At 38.7% G+C, this 19,503-nt stretch overlaps 1 protein-coding gene and 1 long non-coding RNA gene across 2 annotated transcripts in view; one reads left to right on the forward strand and one right to left on the reverse strand.

Annotated features, from left to right (window-relative positions):
• The window catches only part of PHEX (phosphate regulating endopeptidase X-linked), a 214,274-nt gene extending 206,588 nt beyond the window's left edge, over nt 1–7,686 (forward strand). Inside the window, exons 21-22 of the mRNA XM_055268323.2 lie at nt 1,753–1,829; nt 4,266–7,686. Of these exons, the coding sequence (XP_055124298.1) occupies nt 1,753–1,829; nt 4,266–4,368 (180 nt within the window). The 3' untranslated portion in view covers nt 4,369–7,686. The remainder of the gene's footprint in view (nt 1–1,752; nt 1,830–4,265) is intronic.
• LOC129475886 (uncharacterized) overlaps nt 1–10,470 on the reverse strand; it is a 64,532-nt gene extending 54,062 nt beyond the window's left edge. Inside the window, exons 1-4 of the long non-coding RNA XR_008654862.2 lie at nt 10,349–10,470; nt 6,413–6,477; nt 3,748–3,878; nt 2,604–2,637 (exon numbers count right to left, since the gene is read on the reverse strand). This is a non-coding gene — a long non-coding RNA (uncharacterized lncRNA). The remainder of the gene's footprint in view (nt 1–2,603; nt 2,638–3,747; nt 3,879–6,412; nt 6,478–10,348) is intronic.
• Between the last annotated feature and the right edge of the window lie 9,033 nt (nt 10,471–19,503).

A 19,503-nucleotide genomic window follows, 5' to 3' on the forward strand; every position in this document is an offset into this window, starting at 1 on the left:
AGAATCTACAAAGGACTTACACAAATTTACAAGAAAAAAACAACCCCATCAAAAAGTGAGTGAAGGATATGAATAGACACTTCTTAAAAGAAGACATTTATGCAGCCAACAAACATGAAAAATGCTCATTATCAAAACCACTATGAGATACCATCTCATGCCAGTTAGAATGGCTATCATTAAAAAGTCAGGAAACAACAGATGCTGGAGAGAATGTGGAGAAATAGGAACGCTTTTACATTGCTGGTGGGAGTGTAAACTAGTTCAACCATTGTGGAAGACAATGTGGTGATTCCTCAAGGATCTAGAACTAGAAATACCATTTGACCCAGCAATCCCATTACTGGGTATATACCGAAAGAATTTTAAATCATTCTACTATAAAGACGCCATGCATACGTATGTTTATTGCAGCACTGTTCACAATAGCAAAGACTGGGAACCAACCCAAATGCCCATCAATGATAGACTGGATAAAGAAAATGTGGCACATACACACCACGGAATACTATGCAGCCATAAAAAAGAATGAGCTCATGTTCTTTGCAGGGACATGGATGAAGCTGGAAGCCATCATTCTCAGCAAACTAACACAGGAACAGAAAACCAAACACCACATTTTCTCACTCATAAATGGGAGTTGAACAATGAGAACACATGGACACAGGGAGGGGAACATCACACACCAGGGCCTGTCAGGGGGTGGGGGACTAGGGGAGGGATAGCCTTAGGAGAAATGCCTAATGTAGATGACGGGTTGATGGGTCAAGTAAACCATCATGGCACGTGTATACCTATGTAACAGGCTTCCACATTCTGCACATGTACCCCAGAATTTAAAGTATAATTAAGAAAACAGAAAAATTAGCTGGGCGTGGTGGTGTGCACCTGTAATCCCAGCTACTTGGGAGGCTGAGGCAGGAGAATCACTTAAACCCAGGAGGTGGAGGTTGCAGTGAGCCAAGATTGCACCATTGCACTCCAGCCTGGGTGACAGAGCGAGACTCCATGTCAAAACAAACAAACAAACAAACAAACAACTTGGGTTTTAGAGTCTATATCTTTGCATATGCTTCCGTGGATGCCACAGGAGTAGAAAAGACATATGAGGATATGTGTACTGGCCGTTAGTGTAGCATCTTAAATTGTTCTTAAGGCTCTTAAAACTTCTGTCAGGTTTTAAAGCTTCTGCCAGGAAGTAACATATATTACTTCTGCTTCTGCTCACACTTCATTGGCCAGAACAAACCATATCGCCATGCCCAACTTCAAAGGAGATGGAGAAGTGTACTTCAATCCTAGGCCCAGACTAGGGTGAAGTGAGCAAGGCACTCACGGGCAGACTACTAACTTCTCATCACCATCCTCAATAATGGGTGGCTGATTCATTGTATTGATTTGAGTGAGTATGGTTAAATTTGAGAAGGACTATTTCAAACATTAAATTCATTGAATGAATACACTGGTCGATTCCTGGGCACATATACGATTCTCTTGATTTAAAGCACTTGTCTGGAAACCTTTCTGACTTACTCAAATTGTGAAATTATTCACATTGATAAAACCTTCTACTCTGGGGATCAGAATAATAGATGTTATTACTGATGATGGTTTTATTTGATCTACTAAAACTGTTTGTTTGTCATCCATTGATTCTAAAATTATTCCTCAGTATAATTTGGAGCAGTTAAAACAGTAGAAAATACATAATTGGAATGAAAGCTCATTCGTTGGGATGCTTTTCTCTTCTAGGTGAGGTGCAATTCCTACAGACCAGAAGCTGCCCGAGAACAAGTCCAAATTGGTGCTCACAGTCCCCCTCAGTTTAGGTAAATGGGCAAATGGGTGACGGCAGTTTTTAACTGTGCATCTCCCCGCTTCCTCCCCCACCCAGCCATCCAAGGGCTCTACCAGATAGGTGATCTGAAAAAAATCCCACATTGTGAACTGTGTGATTTCCATTTTGCAGCCAAAAAATATCTGGCCACACAGAAACTAAATATCTTCTTTCATTAGTAGTAAGCTGGTTTAGTCGGCACTCTCTCACCTGAATTTCTACTGATGGGTACTTGTACATATCTCTAGTCTAGTGCTACATCAAGTGCCAATGAGACAGACTACACAAGACTCCAGAGGTAATTTGGAATCCAAATCATAGCTTTAGTATTACATCCCATTGTCTTCTAGTTTTTGAAAGAGTCTCAGTAAACTGCATTATTTTGATCCAAAAAAATAGCCTTTACTGTCTTAGGAAAGGATGAGATTTGATGTATTCTGCCTTAAAACACCTAGAGCTCTGGTTTATTTTGTTTTAAAGAATATCCCCTTTAATACCTCTTGTTCTTTCACACAGTCAACCAGCAAACATGAATGAATGGCCACTTTCTAAATAGCTTTGAACACAAAGGAGGATACGTAGTATTATTTAGCAATTATAATTTATATCTAGAGTTAGAGAGTCTACATTTTGGCTTTCAGGTTGGATCGTATTTTGAAACAGTTGGATCATATTTGGAAACAAAAAGGGAAAAGGATTATGAATTACAGTCTTATTTGTCAGAATGTGTAAAACATTAAGTACAAATAAAGTTAATACTACTCACCCTGTACTCGGTCCTATAGGTTGACAGAAATTTTCTATAGTACGGGAAAGAAAAGTATGATGAGAAATCCAAAAACCATAATAATTTTTATGTATTCATTCTTTGTTTAGGACATTATATCTGGATATCTTTATATTTAATGTTTAAACGGATCCATTAGCATATTGCAAGAAAGCCATCTAAAATTTCTTCTATATTTTAAAATCTTATTCCTAAGATCTTGCCTTAGAAATGCTTCAGAAATTGACTATAAACTACCCACTAGCATAGAAATCTAATCACTGTGTTGGAAATTTCTCCCCCACTGGGCTAAACAGTCATGAAGGCTGACGGTCTCGAATGTACTAAAATGTGTTCCCACTGACAAATGGTGCAGATGAAATCACACAGTAGATTAATTACTCAACAGATAAGTTTTCAGAAAGTTATTTCCTTTAACTAGTTGCCTGTAATGTTGAATTTTACAGTGTATGCTTACTAATTATCAGCGATATTCTATCTATCTATCTTTAACACTTGCCTAGGGTGAATCACACTATGAAATATGCATCCCTACCCATATATTCCGCTAAAACACAAGAGGTTATGAGGAGTTTTTGGATACAGTCCATCACATTTATTCAAATACCCGTAGGTAACAAAGTCATTAGGGAAGAAATAGTCAGGGACTGAGAATGCTGAGTCTCTAGTCAACCCTTTGAACATGGAGTTGAGTAAGAAATAGAAGGGGGGGAAGATTTTGTGTATGTGTGTGCTGGCCTGTTACTGAGGTCTGCAGTAACTATAGATTTGGAGTGCAGCAGAAATCACACAGTGGCAATACCACTTCCAAAAGGCAGTTACAGTCTAAGTGCTGAGTAGGACTCCAGTCTTTACTGTAGTTGGAAGCCTATAAGAATGTGATATATCGGAGCTAACTCCAGGGAAGAATTACTCATCAGTAATAACTAGATACCATTCATTAATTGATCGTTGCATTAATCAAATTCTGGGCAACTATGAGCTTCCATACCTAACACTAATTCAGAGAAAATGTTTTGTAGATTGAACGAATTCTTTAAAAATAGCTGGAAATGCAACAACATGGATGACTCTTACAGACATTATATTCAGTGAAAGAAGTCAAAGACCAAACAGTACATACCGTGGATTCCATTCACATGAAGTTCAAAATCAGGCAAAGCTATGGCAATAGAAGTCAGAGTAGTAGTTATCTTTGGAGATGGTGTTGGTATGGAACAGGCAGGAGGCTTCTGGGTGCTGGAATGTCTTGATCTGGCAGATAGTAATATGGGCATATACACACAAAAACTGGCAAGTTCTACATTTAATATTTTGTGTACTTTATGTCAGTTATACTTTCCATAAAGTTTTTAAAAAGTTAGAAAAACTAATATTGGTGATGATACAGTTTTAAAAGAATTTGAAGACTGTTGGAAGAGTAATAGGGCCATTTGCCTGGCATTCAGGAGATGCTGGTTCTAGTCTGTTAATTTTTTCTGGAAATTTACTTAATCATTTTGGGCTTTAGTTGTCTCCCTGTAAACAGATTAAAAGAATGCCAACATTCTTTCTAGCAATATTCTGCTACAGTTTTATACAGAACCTGTTGATGTGCAAGAAAGAATTATATGACATATGCTTTGACGTATCTTTTTTCAGGGTCAATGGTGCAGTTAGTAACTTTGAAGAATTCCAGAAAGCTTTTAACTGTCCACCCAATTCCACGATGAACAGAGGCATGGACTCCTGCCGACTGTGGTAGCTGGGACGCTGGTTTATGGCATCCTGAGACAGTTGCACAGTGCCAGCAGCAGAGGCTGCACTGAGCCTTCATCGCCCATTGCTTTAGGTCTGGAGACTTTCATTTTTAGTGCATTCGCATTATTTGGGTAGGTGACCTGCTTGGATCTAGACAGTATCTGTTCAAAGTTGTAGGGCTTATAAAATGGAATACAAGAATGAACTAAGTATGTTTCTTTAGAAAATCAAACCAACAAAAATAAATCCCTAGGCTACTTTTGTTAAAATGCTATCTGCTAAATTGTTGCTATTGTCCATTTTAGTGTGTTAGCCACAGTTATGTGGTTCACAGCATTTCAATCTATAGCTTTGTGGGAGGCCTAAATTGATGTATCCTTTAAAAGTTCAATCTATTAAACTTGTAGCCTCTCAATGATGAAGACATGTGCATGAATACCTGGGAGGGCTTGCTGCTCTGTGGAATGCAGTGCAAGTTTTTATGGAGAGTAATTACACAGCATTCCTCAACTCTAAGGTAGTTAAATTAGAAATATGTTTGATCTCCATTTTACAATTTTTGATGAAGTTCTTGCCTTCAGCTTTGGAGTCTGTTGGAATGAAAATGTGTCTCACAGCTTGCATCTGATGTAGCAGATTGCCCTGTTCAAGTCAGCATGAACAAAGCTCGCAGAAAGGCTACTAGGTAACGGATTTGAGTCTATTCAATAGAAAAAAGGGAATGAGGACATATCTTTAGGTCCCAGAAGAAGCAAAACCTCCTAGTTACATAACAGCAGGGAAACTAGGAGATGAAATCTCCAAAATTTTGTCCAATTTGTATGAACTGCAGTGATTGTCTGCTAGACACTTTTTTTAAGCCTAATTCTTGTTTGTTTGTTTCATTACCTTCATATGTGTGCATTGTACTGGTTTTGAAATGAGCAGACATTGAGAAAACAATTTTCTGATTCCCCATTAGGAACATATGATTTTCATTTCCCTTTAGTGCAAAGGAACAAACATCACATTGAGGAGGGAGAAATGTACCCTTCTGTTTCAGCTTAATGTTACCTCTCTTTAAAAAAATTTTTTTTGAAAAAATTATTGATTGATGACATTCTAGAATTTATTGATTCAATGTAAAATTCCCTGCATAGTCCAAATAAACATAATTTTTACTCTTCAAGTCATCTAAAGAGTTGTGAGAAAGAGCAGTACTATGTGTTTTATCCTTAGAGCACTATCCTTCTAAGTGAACTCCTTTCTTATTAGTGAGTGAGTGTGTGTGTGTGTAGGATAAAATTGTAATGGCTTTAAAGTTGTTACCTGGCATTTTTGGTTTCTTAAAATAGGCATCCCCGTACTCCCTTTACATTATTCATTATACATGAGGTGCTGGGTTAAGTGGGCCAATAGGAAAATCTCAAAAGCAAAATGACAAATTCAGATTAACCACAGGAAGCCATTGTGTGTCCCTGTGATTTGTGATTCTTTTAAAATATATATATGTGTGTGTGTGTGTGTGTGTGTGTGTGCCATGTCCTTTTGTAGCCATGGGAACGTTTGAAGGGAGAAAAATGGAGGGGCACCATCATGAGGAAACAATTATACTGCATTAGTCAGAGGAGAGCGATTTTCCCCTTGACTTCTTCCTCTCTGAATGGATAAACTTGTGAAGGGCAGCTACCTTTTCCTCCTCTTAACCTGGCTTAATGTGACCTTAGTTTGTATTTCTAAAAACAAACAAGCAGCATTAGGTTGGAAATGTATGTGTCTTTTCTCTGGAGGAAGCATTCTGACTTGGTTTAGACATACAAGATATTCTGTTTTATTCCTGCACTTTGGTGTTTAAAATCAGCTGAGGTTTGTCATGCTTATATGAATAGTGTTTCCCTTCTAGATTTCCTTTATAAGCTCCAGATAAACACATTCCTGCAGGTCAGAGAAAGTGTTTGATAAAAGCATAGAATTATGGCTTTGGAAAGATAAATGAAGTCACTTGTCGGTTTAGCAAAACTCGTTGGTGATTAGTTGGGGCCCTCACAGTTTCTAGACGAGAAGCTTACCTTATCCTGATTAACTTTACTTGCTGTAACTCTTATACCGAAAATTGTAGGTAGGATGTCCATTACTAAAACAAAGCAAAACAAAACAACAAACCAAAAGCAGCAATAGCAAATTATCACTGCTAGCTAGAACAATGAGAAGGATTGAATTTCCAAATATATGCTTATGTTTAACTCTTCCAATTACATTCTCACTGTCCTTTCTCTTGGATACAGATTGCTAAGATAAACAGACACTGATTAAGTGGTAGAAAGAGAAAGGTAAAATGCAACTGGAAGGGAAAGAAAAAAGTAGGGAGAAGCTGGCCTATGGATGTGGCTCTGAAGAGAAGACAGGATTTTGGCATTCCTTGCTAAGCACATTCAGTGGAGTAGAGCCATAAAGTTTTAAAAATAATTATGGTAAATTAATTAAAAGGATATTAGATATTGGATCTCAGACTAGGGCTGCTATAATACAGTTCTCTGATTCACACACCAGATGTTCTGCCCGTGAACTATTGTCTGGGCATCGGAAGGAGTTAGTTAGGTTTTTTGTTTGTGAAAATCTCCTGGATTAGTAAAAAAATTTTCTAGATATAAAGTGGTTTTATTTGGGCTCATCACGATTGCCCAAAGTGTACTGAGCTTTTCACTAAGTGCTCAGCATTGGCCTCCTGTTTTCATTTATTCATTTTATGAGATGGACTTGGACATCACTAATGCAAACACAGGATTCATAAATTATCCTGAAGTTTATGTAGTGCCTTGCCTCAATGGAGCTTAAAGCATAGCACATAAATTTTATCTTATTTAGCCCTGGAGCATCACTAAGAAGCAGCTAGGAACTATGGCTTGCCAGACAGATTATGCTTGTGCCAGAGAAGTGGAGAAGCCTGAAATCTCTTGTCACGTGTCCCACAGGAAGGAAAGGTAGTCTTTGGGCTTTGGTCTACTGACCTGTGGATTAAACTCTATCCCTTAGATTATCCCATTTCTAAATACATTTATTCGATCAGTATTTCTATAATCACTTAGCATTTGATAGGCTTCTTCCTTGATACATTTAACATAATGCCTCAGTTGCATATTAAATTATGGAAGAATATACGATTGCTTCATATAACAACGTTCTCATCACCAGTGACAGTGTCCTACTGGTTTGAAGAAAGATATTCTTGGATTATGCATTTTATATCTAAATGGTTATTGTGAGACTGGTTGTATTTTCTTTTCCTACTCATGAAACGATGTGAACAATCAATCATTTTAAGGACAATAAAAAGTTGGTTGAAGGCTGTGTCTTTCTTTTTTAAAAATATTAAAATCTATTAGATCTGTTAACATATTCTGTCGTCCTGTTTTATACAACATTTGCCAAAAAATAATGTACAATAACTGTACTATACTAGCTTTCTTGGCTTAGAAAAGTGAGATTTGAATGCAGTAACTTTCTCCATAGACAAGAAGGTATTTACAAGGTTGTCATTATATTTTCTTCCAGAATGTAAGTCAGCAGATATGGTTTATTGCCTTTGTAATAGTATTTCTATAGAGAAAGAGATGCCTCTGAGGAAATTATCAGCGATGATAGGGGATAGGGCTGATCTCACAAAAGTGACAGTGAACATCACAGTTGTTACTATCAAATCAAAGAATCTCTGTGTTATCATCATTCTTTAACAATCCAGTCAATTTATAGTTATTCATTCAGCACACAGTAACTGAGCACCCATTATATTTAAATCAATCAATCACCAAACTAGCTATGTTTAGGTGGATAATATACAGTGTTTGGGCTTCAGTGAACAGTCTGGTCTAACATGGGAGATGAATATATAAACTGTTTCAATTGCCCTACTGAGTGATTATGATATATAAGTAAATCAGGTTGAGGTTTGGAACACAGAGAAAGAATTATTCAACTTTTGTCTGGTGGATACTATTGGTGTTTCCTCTGCCCAGATCCCAGCAAATTCCTTTTTACTGGGTGGCCTTATCTCATCTTCGGTCTGCTTTTGTTTCTAATTGGCTGTGGCTCTCTAGGATGGCTGCCCTCATGCTACTGGAGCCTCTTTGCCCAATGCACTTTCAGAGAACTGGAAGTGCCTGGTGACCCTTAGACAATGACTGAGTGGTATGGGACTCTGCATGCCTGACTACCTCCCCGAGTTCAGACAAATCCAGAGGCATACAATAGAATTTATACTGATTTCTCTGTGGTGTCTTTTAGTGTTGTTATGCTGACAGTGCAAATTGAGTCCCATGTTGATTGATTAAACACCTTTCTGGCACTGATATGTTCTCAGATCTGGAAAAGGCTGGGCGCGGTCGCTCACGCCTGTAATCCCAGCACTTTGGGACGCCAAGGCGGGAAGATCACGAGGTCAGGAGATCGAGACCATCCTGGCTAACACGGTGAAACCCCGTCTCTACTAAAAATACAAAAAATTAGCCGGGCGTGGTGGTGGGCGCCTGTAGTCCCAGCTACTCGGGAGGCTGAGGCAGGAGAATGGTGTGAACCCGGGAGGCGGAGCTTGCAGTGAGCCGAGATCGTGCCACTGCACTCCAGCCTGGGGGACAGAGCAAGACTCCGTCTCAAAAAAAAACAAAAAAAAAAAACAAAAAAAAAGATCTAGAAAAGTACTGGTTTGTAGGCTCCTCGGTCAGCCCTTCTGCGTAGTAGGTCATATCATCATCATGTACAGGAAATGGACATCAGATGACACAGAGATTGTGGGTAATAAGTAGCTGAGTATGGCCTGTTTGTGCCCTTCTTGGAGAGTTTATTCTAGTTTCTGAGCTGATCCATGAAAGGATTTTTGTGTACAGGGAAGTGGCACAAGGAAAGATGCATATAAGTGATAGTGTTAGATATGCATCTAAGTGGACCTGATCAAAATTTGCAAGAGGCTGTTTCCAATTAGGTTTAACATATTTGCATGTGCCTCAAGTTCACTTGCTTTTTAAAATTAAGATCACACTAGCTGTAGAAACAGATAATCTCAATGGCTGAACCCAATTTATTTCTTGTTTTCATTACATACATAATGGGTATTAATTATCAGTGAGTTTCTCTCCTCTAACCAGTGACTCAGGGACCCCAGCCTCCTTCCGTATTATGGTTCTGCCATTTTCAACACATGATTGAATGTATGCTCATCTATAAGAAGCCAGTGGAGGGAAAAAGGCCATGGAAGATATTGGGTGGAAGATTTGCAATTGTCCTTGAAGTTGTCTACATTACTTCTGTTCATATTCCATTGGCCAAATCTAACTGCAGGGGAGGCTGGGACATGTAGTCTAGCTGTGTGCCCAGAATGAAGAGCAGATGGGTTTAGTTCTCAGGGAGCATTCCCAGCTACACCTTATAAAGTGATGGATGGGGCAGTAACTTTGAGTTCTTTTGAATTTAGAAAATTGCTTTTGAGCACAGCACAACGAAAATTGAAAATGCCATTGGTAGCCTGCAGTTTATTCTGTAGGAGTCTTTTTAATTAACGGCTTAATTGGATAATTTAATCCCCGTTAGAATTGGAGATATGAAAATGAAAATGAGATACTCCCTGTGATCTGACAATACTGTGCTTTAATAAACACACCAAAGTGAGCCCGGAAATGAGCACCACAAAAGCATTACCATGATTTGTGATCAGTGAAAGAAAACCTGATCTATAATTTTAATTATTCCTAAATGGTTTAGATACATGTTTCATTTGAATGTGTATTTTGTTTTGTTAATTGGTTCAATTAGAAAGGTAACTGAACATAACAATCTGTGGCAAAGCCATGAATTTATAATATGTTCTAAGCTTTTAAAATATATACCATTGAGAAAGTAACTAAAATATCCTACAAAATACTGTTCAAAGTGCAATATTTTCCAGTATTTTCAGAGAATTTATATACAATAGTTTTTACTTCTCCATTGATTATGAGATGAAAAATACTACTCACCATATTCTTGTTATATGCTTTCTCCACTTGAATGAGAAATTGAGGCTCAGAGTCCAAGAAATGAAGATGAGTGTCCATGTACAAGCCACAAAAGTGCTGTTCTAATTAATTCTGGCCGGAGACTCCACTTTACAGAGAAAGAAAAACTGAATAAGTTAAAATCCCAGTGTAAAAAGCTACCTAAAATATTGAGTATCATTTTCCCTGCCAGTTTGGCTGAAATGTCTGCAAATGTCCTAGACAAAAAAAGAAGTATAGTTTACCATTTAGGAGTACACTGTGTTAACTTCCAAATTGATTTAGAAGTCAGTGGAATCCCAGTACTTGGATAACAGTCAGACAGCCCTCCCACCCCAGTGACATTTGATGAATGTCAAAAATAGCCCAAAGCATATTTATTCCAAAGTTGACCAGATTTTCAATTGGCATTTGTATTTTTTTTTGGCCTAATAATAGTCGTAGTGAAAATGGCTTCTGTTTGTTGATACCCACTAGGTCCTAGGCACTCTGCTGGGGCATGCCTGCTTTATGGCCAACCCTCACAACAATCTTGCACTTGTTGCTATTCCAACTTCACAGGTGAGAAACACGTGACTTGTCAAGATCACATTAGTAATTGCAAGAGCCAGAAACAGTCAATTTTGTCTAACTTCAGAGCCCATTCTCGAGTGTTCTCCTGGGATATAGAACAATGTTAACATGATTGTAACCTGTGACTTACTGAAGACTTCAGGTTATACTTCTATAGTAATCTGTTAGAAAATAATGTAAAGAAAGGGGTCAGTTTACAATAATTTATACTTACTGGTAGTTTCAAGTCCTTCAGAAAGGATTCTAGATACTGCTCTTTACTGATAATGCTTGTTACTATTTATTATGTATAATGTGCCAAACATGTACTAAATACCTTATTTATATTATCTAATTTAATTATCACAACTTGGATACATATTATTATCTCTACTTTACAGGTAAGAGACCTGAGGCTTGGAGAGGTTACTGACTTCATTCATGATCATTTAGCTAGCAACTGGCAGCATGCATTTGAATCCAGTTTGGTCTAAGTGCTTTCTTAGGCAAACATTAACTATGGTAACTCTTAAGTCCTGGATGTCCAGGCTGGCGCATCCCCTCAGTTCAGTGGGCAGACCTCCCTGAAATCTACCTGTGATCAGCCCCATGATTACCCTCACCCTGTCTGTTCAGTCCCTGAAACCAAAAAGTTTGCAGGTTACTTTCTCCAGAGAACAAAATCTTTGTGGCTCTGCCTATGGGTACTTGAGAGACTTTTAAGCAATCACCTTGGTTTTGACCCTATGATGCATTCTTTTTTAAAATTTTTTTAAGATTTGACAACACTGTGTGTATTTATCACGTACAACACGATGTTTTGAAGTATATATACACATTATGGAATGGTTAAATCTCACTAATTAACAATTGCATTACCTCATGCAGTTATTTTTTGTGGGGAGAGCACTTAACATTCACTCTCTTTGCATTTTTCAAGAACATAATAAATCATCATTAACTACAGTCACCTTGTTGTACAATAGATCTTTTGAATTAATTCCTTCCATCTAACTGTAATTATGTATCCTTTGAACAACCTCTCCCTATCTTCCCCACCCCGCAGTCTCTGGCAGCCACCATTCTATTCTCTACGTCTATGTGAACAACTTTTGAGATTTCACAGGAGTGACATCATGCAGTATTTATCTTTTTGTTTTCTGGCTTATTTCACTTAATGTGCTCCAGGTTCATCCATGTTGTCACATGTAACAGAATTTCATCATTATTATTATTATTATTATTATTATTATTATATTATTTGAGACGGAGTCTCGCTGTGTCGCCCAGGCTGGGGTGCAGTGGCGCGATCTCGGCTCACTGCAAGCTCCGCCTCCCGGGTTCACGCCATTCTCCTGCCTCAGCCTCCTGAGTAGCTGGAACTACAGGTGCCCGCTGCCACGCCCAGCTAATTTTTTGTATTTTTAGTAGAGACGGGGTTTCACTGTGTTAGCAAGGATGGTCTCGATCTCCTGACCTCGTGATCCGCCCGCCTCGGCCTCCCAAAGTGCTGGGATTACAGGCGTGAGCCACCGCGCCCAGCCCAGAATTTCATTATTTTTTATGGCTGAATAATTTTCCCTTGTGTATATATACCACATTATTCCTCCCTTGATGGACGCTTAGGTTGATTCTACCTCTTGGCTATTGTGGACAGTACTGCAATAAACATGGGAGTGCAGATATCTCTTCAACATACTCATCTCATTTCCTTTGGGTATACTCAGTAGTGGGATTGCTGAATCGTATGGTAGTTCTAGTTTTAATTTTTTAAGGAACTTCCATACTGTTTTCCATAATGGCTGTACTAATTTACATTCCCACCAACGGTGTGTAAGGGTTCCCTTTTCTCCACATCCTTGCCAGCACTTGTAGCTTTATCATGCATTCTGACATTTGCTGTTACCTAGAGCTTCCAAATCCTGAGGCCTTCTGGTATTCTATAGAGTATTTCAGTTTGCTTCTAGCAGGGGGTCCAATATTTTTGTTTATGTAGGTTTACACCTTTCAAAAAATATATTTTTAGCTTTTTGAAGTGAGAGGGTGGGCAGACCTACATCCGAGTCTCCTACATTCAACTGAAAGTCTACATTTAATTTTTTTAATGGGGATATTTAATAAAAATTTATTTGGAAAGAAATGCTGCTATAGATACAGTTCTGTATGGAATTATTGCCTTTCCCCGGTAATGTCTGTAACTAAACAGTCTAAAGTTTCCTTTAAACTGTTGAATATTAGGAGGTTTTATTTTTCACAGAAACTCATCCTATTTTTTCTTAATTTAATAAAATAAACACACACGAACATTTGGTATTTTTCATTTCTCCTAAAGACATAGAACTTAGCCTTTGGAGAATTCATCTGAGATTGAAGGAACCTATCTCTGTGTACCTTCCAAAGTTGCCTAGGAGTACATCTAGGAGAATGCTAGAGTGGATTTGTCACAAGTGCTGTGGAGGAAATTTTTACCTATCAACAAGGGCTAAGCTCGCTCCTTGGAGATTCACATTTCAACTCTCATTTGCACACACATAGAGTCTCTGGTACAGATTGAGTTTGAGTTAATGCACATAGCTTGTAGGGAAGAAATCAATCGAAAACCTTTTTAAGGATAAATGGTTCTTTAGGAACAGAAAGTTCAGTATCTCAATTTTATTATAAGCACTGAATAAAAACCATTTTAAAACATGCAGCATATTAAAACTACAAAAGGCGCTAATAATAAAGGTATTCCCTCACCTAGGTCAGTTGGTGATATGTACTAAGTGATATTTAGAATAAGGAAAAAAATCAACTGTCATTTAATGTCTGCCTACAACACATGAGGCAGAGTGCTAGTTGTCATATTGCAATTTGAGTAATCCAGGACTCTGGTGACTTTAGCCCAAAACTTCACGAACAATATTATAACAGCCTTGTCATTCCTATGCTTAAGAAACCTTTAGCGATTTTTTTTTTTCATTGTGTTTACAATAACACCCAAACAGCTTTCACTGTAAATTTGCTAAACTTTCTCCTATCTTCTCAGTCTCAGGGCCTTTGCCGCTTTGCCTGAAATGCTTTTTGTATGTCTTTCACATAACTTCATTGAAATTAGGCCCCTTAACTATGTAGTCTATCACCTCACCTGGCTTACACCTTCATAGATCTTACCACTGTTGCTAGTTTTCTCCTTCCTCCCTCCCTCCCTCCTTCCCTCTCTCTCTTCTTTCCTATTGTTTGTCTTCCTCCACTGTCTTGTAAGTCCCATGATATTAAAACTTTCTCCTGGGCTAGGCATGTTGACCTGTACCTGTAATTCCAGCACTTTGGGAGGCCGAGGTGGGAGAATTGCTTGAGGCCAGGAGTTTGAGACCAGACTGGGCAATATAGCGAGACCCAGTTTCTAAAAAAAAAAAAAAAAAAAAAAAAATTAGCTTGGCATTCTGGAGCATACCTGTAGTCCTAGCTACTCAGGAAGCTGAAGCTGGAGGACGGCTTGAGATCAGGAGGTTGAAGCTGTAGTGAGGTACGATTGTGCCACTGCACTCCAGCCTGCATGACACAGTGAGACCCTGTCTCTAAAACAAAACAAAACAAAAAAACAAGCTTTTCTTTGGTTTATTACTGTATTTCTAGCATCACTACTATATTTCTAGCACTCAGAACAGGGTCTGAAAAATAATAGGCCCTTGAATAAACATTTAGTAAATTTGTTCTTTCATTTCACCAATAAATATTGATCATTTACTATGTGCTTGGCACTCTTTAAGGGCTGCTGAGGATATTGCAGTAAACCAAACAGATAGAAGGTCTTGCTTCCATAGAGCTTATAGTCTCGGAGACAGACAATAAAATAAATAAGTGAAACATGATATAGTAGATGGTAATACTTGTTATGGAGGAGAGAGGAGGATATAATATGTGGATGCCAGAGTGTTGCAAATTTAAATGGCATGATCAGGACGATGTTTGAGCAAAGAACCTATCTTGGAGAAGAGCCTTCTTGGCAGAGGCAGGAGTGAGTCTAAAGACTTAGAGGTAGGAGCATCCCAGGACATTTGTGGAAGAGCAGGGAAACTAGTGTGGCTGGGGCAGAGCGAGCAAGGAAGAGTGCAGAATGAGATGATGTCAGGATGAAAACAACATTCAGCTTGTCTATGGTCACATAGGCTGCTGCAAGAACTCTTTTTTTCACTCTGCATGAGATGGGAAGCCATTGGAGACTTTTGAGCAGAAAAGTGACAAGATCCAACCTGTGATTTCCATGATGACTCTGGCTGTGTTGAGAATAGACTGTGGCTGAACAGGGGAAGAAGCATGAAGACCAGTTAGGAAGTGGTTGCCATCATCCCAGCAAGAAATGATGGTGGCTGCGTCCAGGAGAGGAGCAGGGGAGGAAATGAGTGAATGAACGATAATGAAATTTAAGAAAGAAACGCTCCATCATCCTGTTACTTTGAAATTTCCACCTATTTCTTTTGTATTTGTGTTTTTCCATAGCCCCATGTATAATTATATGGCATAATTTTATTCTGAGGATAGTATGATTTTGAATCTTTTTCATCTAATAGCATCGGCCTGCATCCATAGGTGCTTCAAAAAAAATTTTTTTTTTTTTGAGATGGAGTCTCACTCTGTTGCCCAGGCTGGATACAGTGGTGCAATCTCGTCTCACTGCAACCTCCGCCTTCCGGGTTCAAGCGATTCTCTTGCCTCAGCCTCCCGAGTAGCTGGGATTACCGGCGCATGCCACCACACCCGGCTAATTTTTGTATTTTTAGTAGAGATGGGGTTTCACCATGTTGGCCAGGCTGGTCTGGAACTCCTGACCTCAAATGATCCACCCACCTCGGCCTCCCAAGGTGCTGGGATTACAGGCATGAGCCACCACACCTGGCAAAATCTTTAATTTTTAATGGCAGAATGATATTCTTTAGAGTTTCTGTGACATAATTTGTTCAATTATTTCTATTTAGAAATTTATTATTGATTTCATTTATCACTATTGTAAATAATAGAGATGAAAATCTTAATATGTAGATTTATTTTCTTTCCTATAGGTTGTTTCTTTAAAATAAATACTTAAGAGTGAATTTACTTCATCAAAGAAGGCATGTATATGCTGTTGTGGCTTTTGAAATGCACTGACAAATTGCATTCTAATAAGGTTGTATGCATGCTGGTACCTACCGGTTTTACAATAGAACTGGATCAGAAGTAGGTCCTGCTCATAAGAAAGTTACAATATAATGTGGGAAGAAGATGTGTAAACCATCAGCTGTAATAAAAAGCACAATGAAGAACAGTGTAAAAAGGTACCACATGAGGCCGGGCACGGTGGCTCAAGCCTGTAATCCCAGCACTTTGGGAGGCCGAGGTGGGCGGATCGCGAGGTCAGGAGATCGAGACCATCCTGGCTAACACGGTGAAACCCCGTCTCTACTAAAAATACAAAAAAAAAATTAGCCGGGCGTGTTGGCGGGCGCCTGTAGTCCCAGCTACTTGGGAGGCTGAGGCAGGAGAATGGCGTGAACCCAGGAGGTGGAGGTTGCGGCGAGCCGAGATTGCGCCACTGCACTCTAGCCTGGGGGACAGAGAAAGACTCCGTCTCAAAAAAAAAAAAAGAAGGTACCACATTTAGAAAAACCTTATCAGCTTTAGGTGTTATTAATTTCATTTTTAGTAATTTTTGCATTCATTAAATAAATAAGGCTGAATGCAATGACTCACGCCTGTAATCCCAGCACTTTGAGAGGCCGAAGCAGGTGGATTGCTTGATCCCAGGAGTTCAAGACCAGCCTGGGCAACATGGTGAAACCCCATCTCTACCAAAAAATATAAAAATTAGCAGGGCATAGAATGTGCACCTGTAGTCCCAGCTACTGGAGAGGCTGAGGAGGGAGGATTACTTGAGCCCGGGAGGTTGAGACTGCAGTGAGTCATGATTGCGCAACTGCACTCCATCCTGGGTGACAGAGTGAGAACCTGAAGTAAGTAAATAAGTAAATAAATAAAGTGTGACTGGTTGTCTAATTTTACCAATTTGCTTTTTTCTTTTCACCTCTCTTGATATAAATTACCCACATATCAAGGCCCTTCACCCATTAGGCTATTAAGATTTTGATTTTTTCTCATTCTACTATAAAGACACATGCACACGTATGTTTATTGCAGCACTACTCGCAATAGCAAAGACTTGGAACCAACCCAAATGTCCATCAGTGATAGACTGGATAAAGAAAATGTGGCACATATACACCATGGAATACTATGCAGCCATAAAAAGGATGAATTCATGTCCTTTGCAGGGACATGGATGAAGCTGGAAACCATCATTCTCAGCAAACTAACATAAGAACAGAAAATCAAACACCACATGTTCTCACTCATAGGTGGGAGGTGAACGATGAGAACACGGGCACAGGCAGGGGAGCGTCGCGCACCAGGGCCTGTCAGGGGGTGGGGGGCTAGGGGAGGGATAGCATTAGGAGAAATAGCTAATGTAGATGACGGGTTGATGGGTGCAGCAAACCACCATGGCATGTGTATACCTATGTAACAAAGCTGCAAGTTCTGCACATGCATCCCAGAACTTGAAGTATAATAATAAAAAAGATTTTGATTTTTTTCTTATCAATTAGGCAAGTTTTTGTTGCTTGTTATTCATAGACACTTACTTAACTAGAAAACAATTCTGCTACTCTCTGATCCTCATCTTTGTACATTTGTAAGTAGTGGTGTTCCTTTGTAAGGTAATGGAGATGGGCAGAATAATTCACACAATTTGTCTTACTGAAATAAACTTTATACAGAGAAGTACAAAAGAGTTAACACAAATTTAGGAGGTATACAATGTTAAGTGTATATCAGTTAACTGAACAAATATTTATTGAAGCACTTAATAGATATTATTCTAGGGTTGGGAGTATGATGAATAAGGTTATAGTTTCCAGCTGTTTAACAATTTGAAAATTACTCATAAGGAACAGTGGATATATAAATAAATTTCAGCAGTGTAATATATAATTAAATAGAGGTGAACACAGAGTTCTTTGGAAATAAAACTGGACAAAAGTATTTATAGAGCTAAGCAATGAAAAAATTCTAATGCCCTCAGCTGTGAAATAAAAATAATACAAAATGAATAAGGCAGACAACTCAATAGAAAATTGGGCAGACGACTTGAACTAACCACAAAAAAGGATATTCCAAATTGCCAACAAATAGATGGAAAGGTGCTTAACTTCACTAGTCATGAAGGAAATGCAAATTTAAGCCACAACATGATTCAACTATTTACCCCCTCCCCACTAGAATGGCTAAAATCAAAAAGCATTTAGACAAGCAGAACTCTCATAGACTGCTGGAGGGAGGATACATTTGTATGGCCACCTTGGAAAACTATTTCACAGTATCTTCTAAAGCTGAATATACTTGTATCCAATGACCCAGCAATCTACTCCTAGGTATTCAGTTGTCATCTTAGTAGGTAAACAATGGTTGAATATTGGCAATTTTATATTGCTTAACCTAATGTATACCCAGCAGAAATGCACACCTATGTTCGCCAAAAGATGCGGAAGAATTTCATAGAAGCACTATAAGAGTCCCAAAATAGAAAGTACCCAAATGCCCATCAACAATAGAGAAGGTAAATCATCGAATATTGATCTATGATAACAAGAACAAACAAACTGCAACTACATGCAACAAGACGAGTGTTTCTCACAAACATAATGTTGGACGAAAGAAGCCAAACACAAGAGAGAACATACTTTATGATTCCACTTACATAAAATATAAAAATATACAAAACGAATCTGTTAGAAGTCAGAGGAGTGGTTAACCCCTTGGGGGTTAGGAACTGGAAGGGTTCACAAGGTGGGGCTTTTGAAGTTCTGGTAATGTTGGGTGTCTTGATCTGGATGCTTTTTGCATTAATGGTTTGTGCACTTTTGTATATAAACGTGTATTGCATCAAAAAGTTAAAAAAAAAACATTAAAAGAAATATAAGAAAGTCCAAGTAAGTCCTCATTTTTTCCCCACAACAATCACTTTGATGCTTTTCTAGGGAAATACTGAATATCAAATTCTTTTAAAAAGCTTTTCTCTCCTCATTTTTGGAGCCCCTTTTTTGCTGGCAATGGTAGGTAATCCTGTACTTGTTGTAGGAACATAGACAAGAGACTAAACTGGGTGTGGGGTCCTGTCTGGGAAGCTTTCCTGGAAGAGATGAAGCTGGACCTGAGTTTTGTAGCATCTATTAGAGACAGCCAGGGAAGCAAGTGGATGGCAGACAGTTCCAGGGAGAGAGGCCAGGCTACTCGAAAGCAAAAAGGTATGGTAGGGAAAGAAAGAGAACCCACTGGGAGGGAGTGGACAGAGCTTGCTGGAGCTAGAGCTTGAAGAGTGGCTGAGGAGGGGTTAATGATAAGCAAGAGAGTTTGGCAAAGGTCAGACACAGAAAGATCTTAAAGGGTCATGATACTGAGCTTGGACTTAATCTTGTAGGCATCTGGGAACCACTGACCAATTTAAATCAAACAGGTGACACAGTCAAGTTTCTACTTAATAAAGAGTAGGATGGTGATGGTGTGAGAAA

Source organism: Symphalangus syndactylus, chromosome X, assembly GCF_028878055.3.
Source record: "Symphalangus syndactylus isolate Jambi chromosome X, NHGRI_mSymSyn1-v2.1_pri, whole genome shotgun sequence".
NCBI lineage: Eukaryota > Metazoa > Chordata > Mammalia > Primates > Hylobatidae > Symphalangus > Symphalangus syndactylus.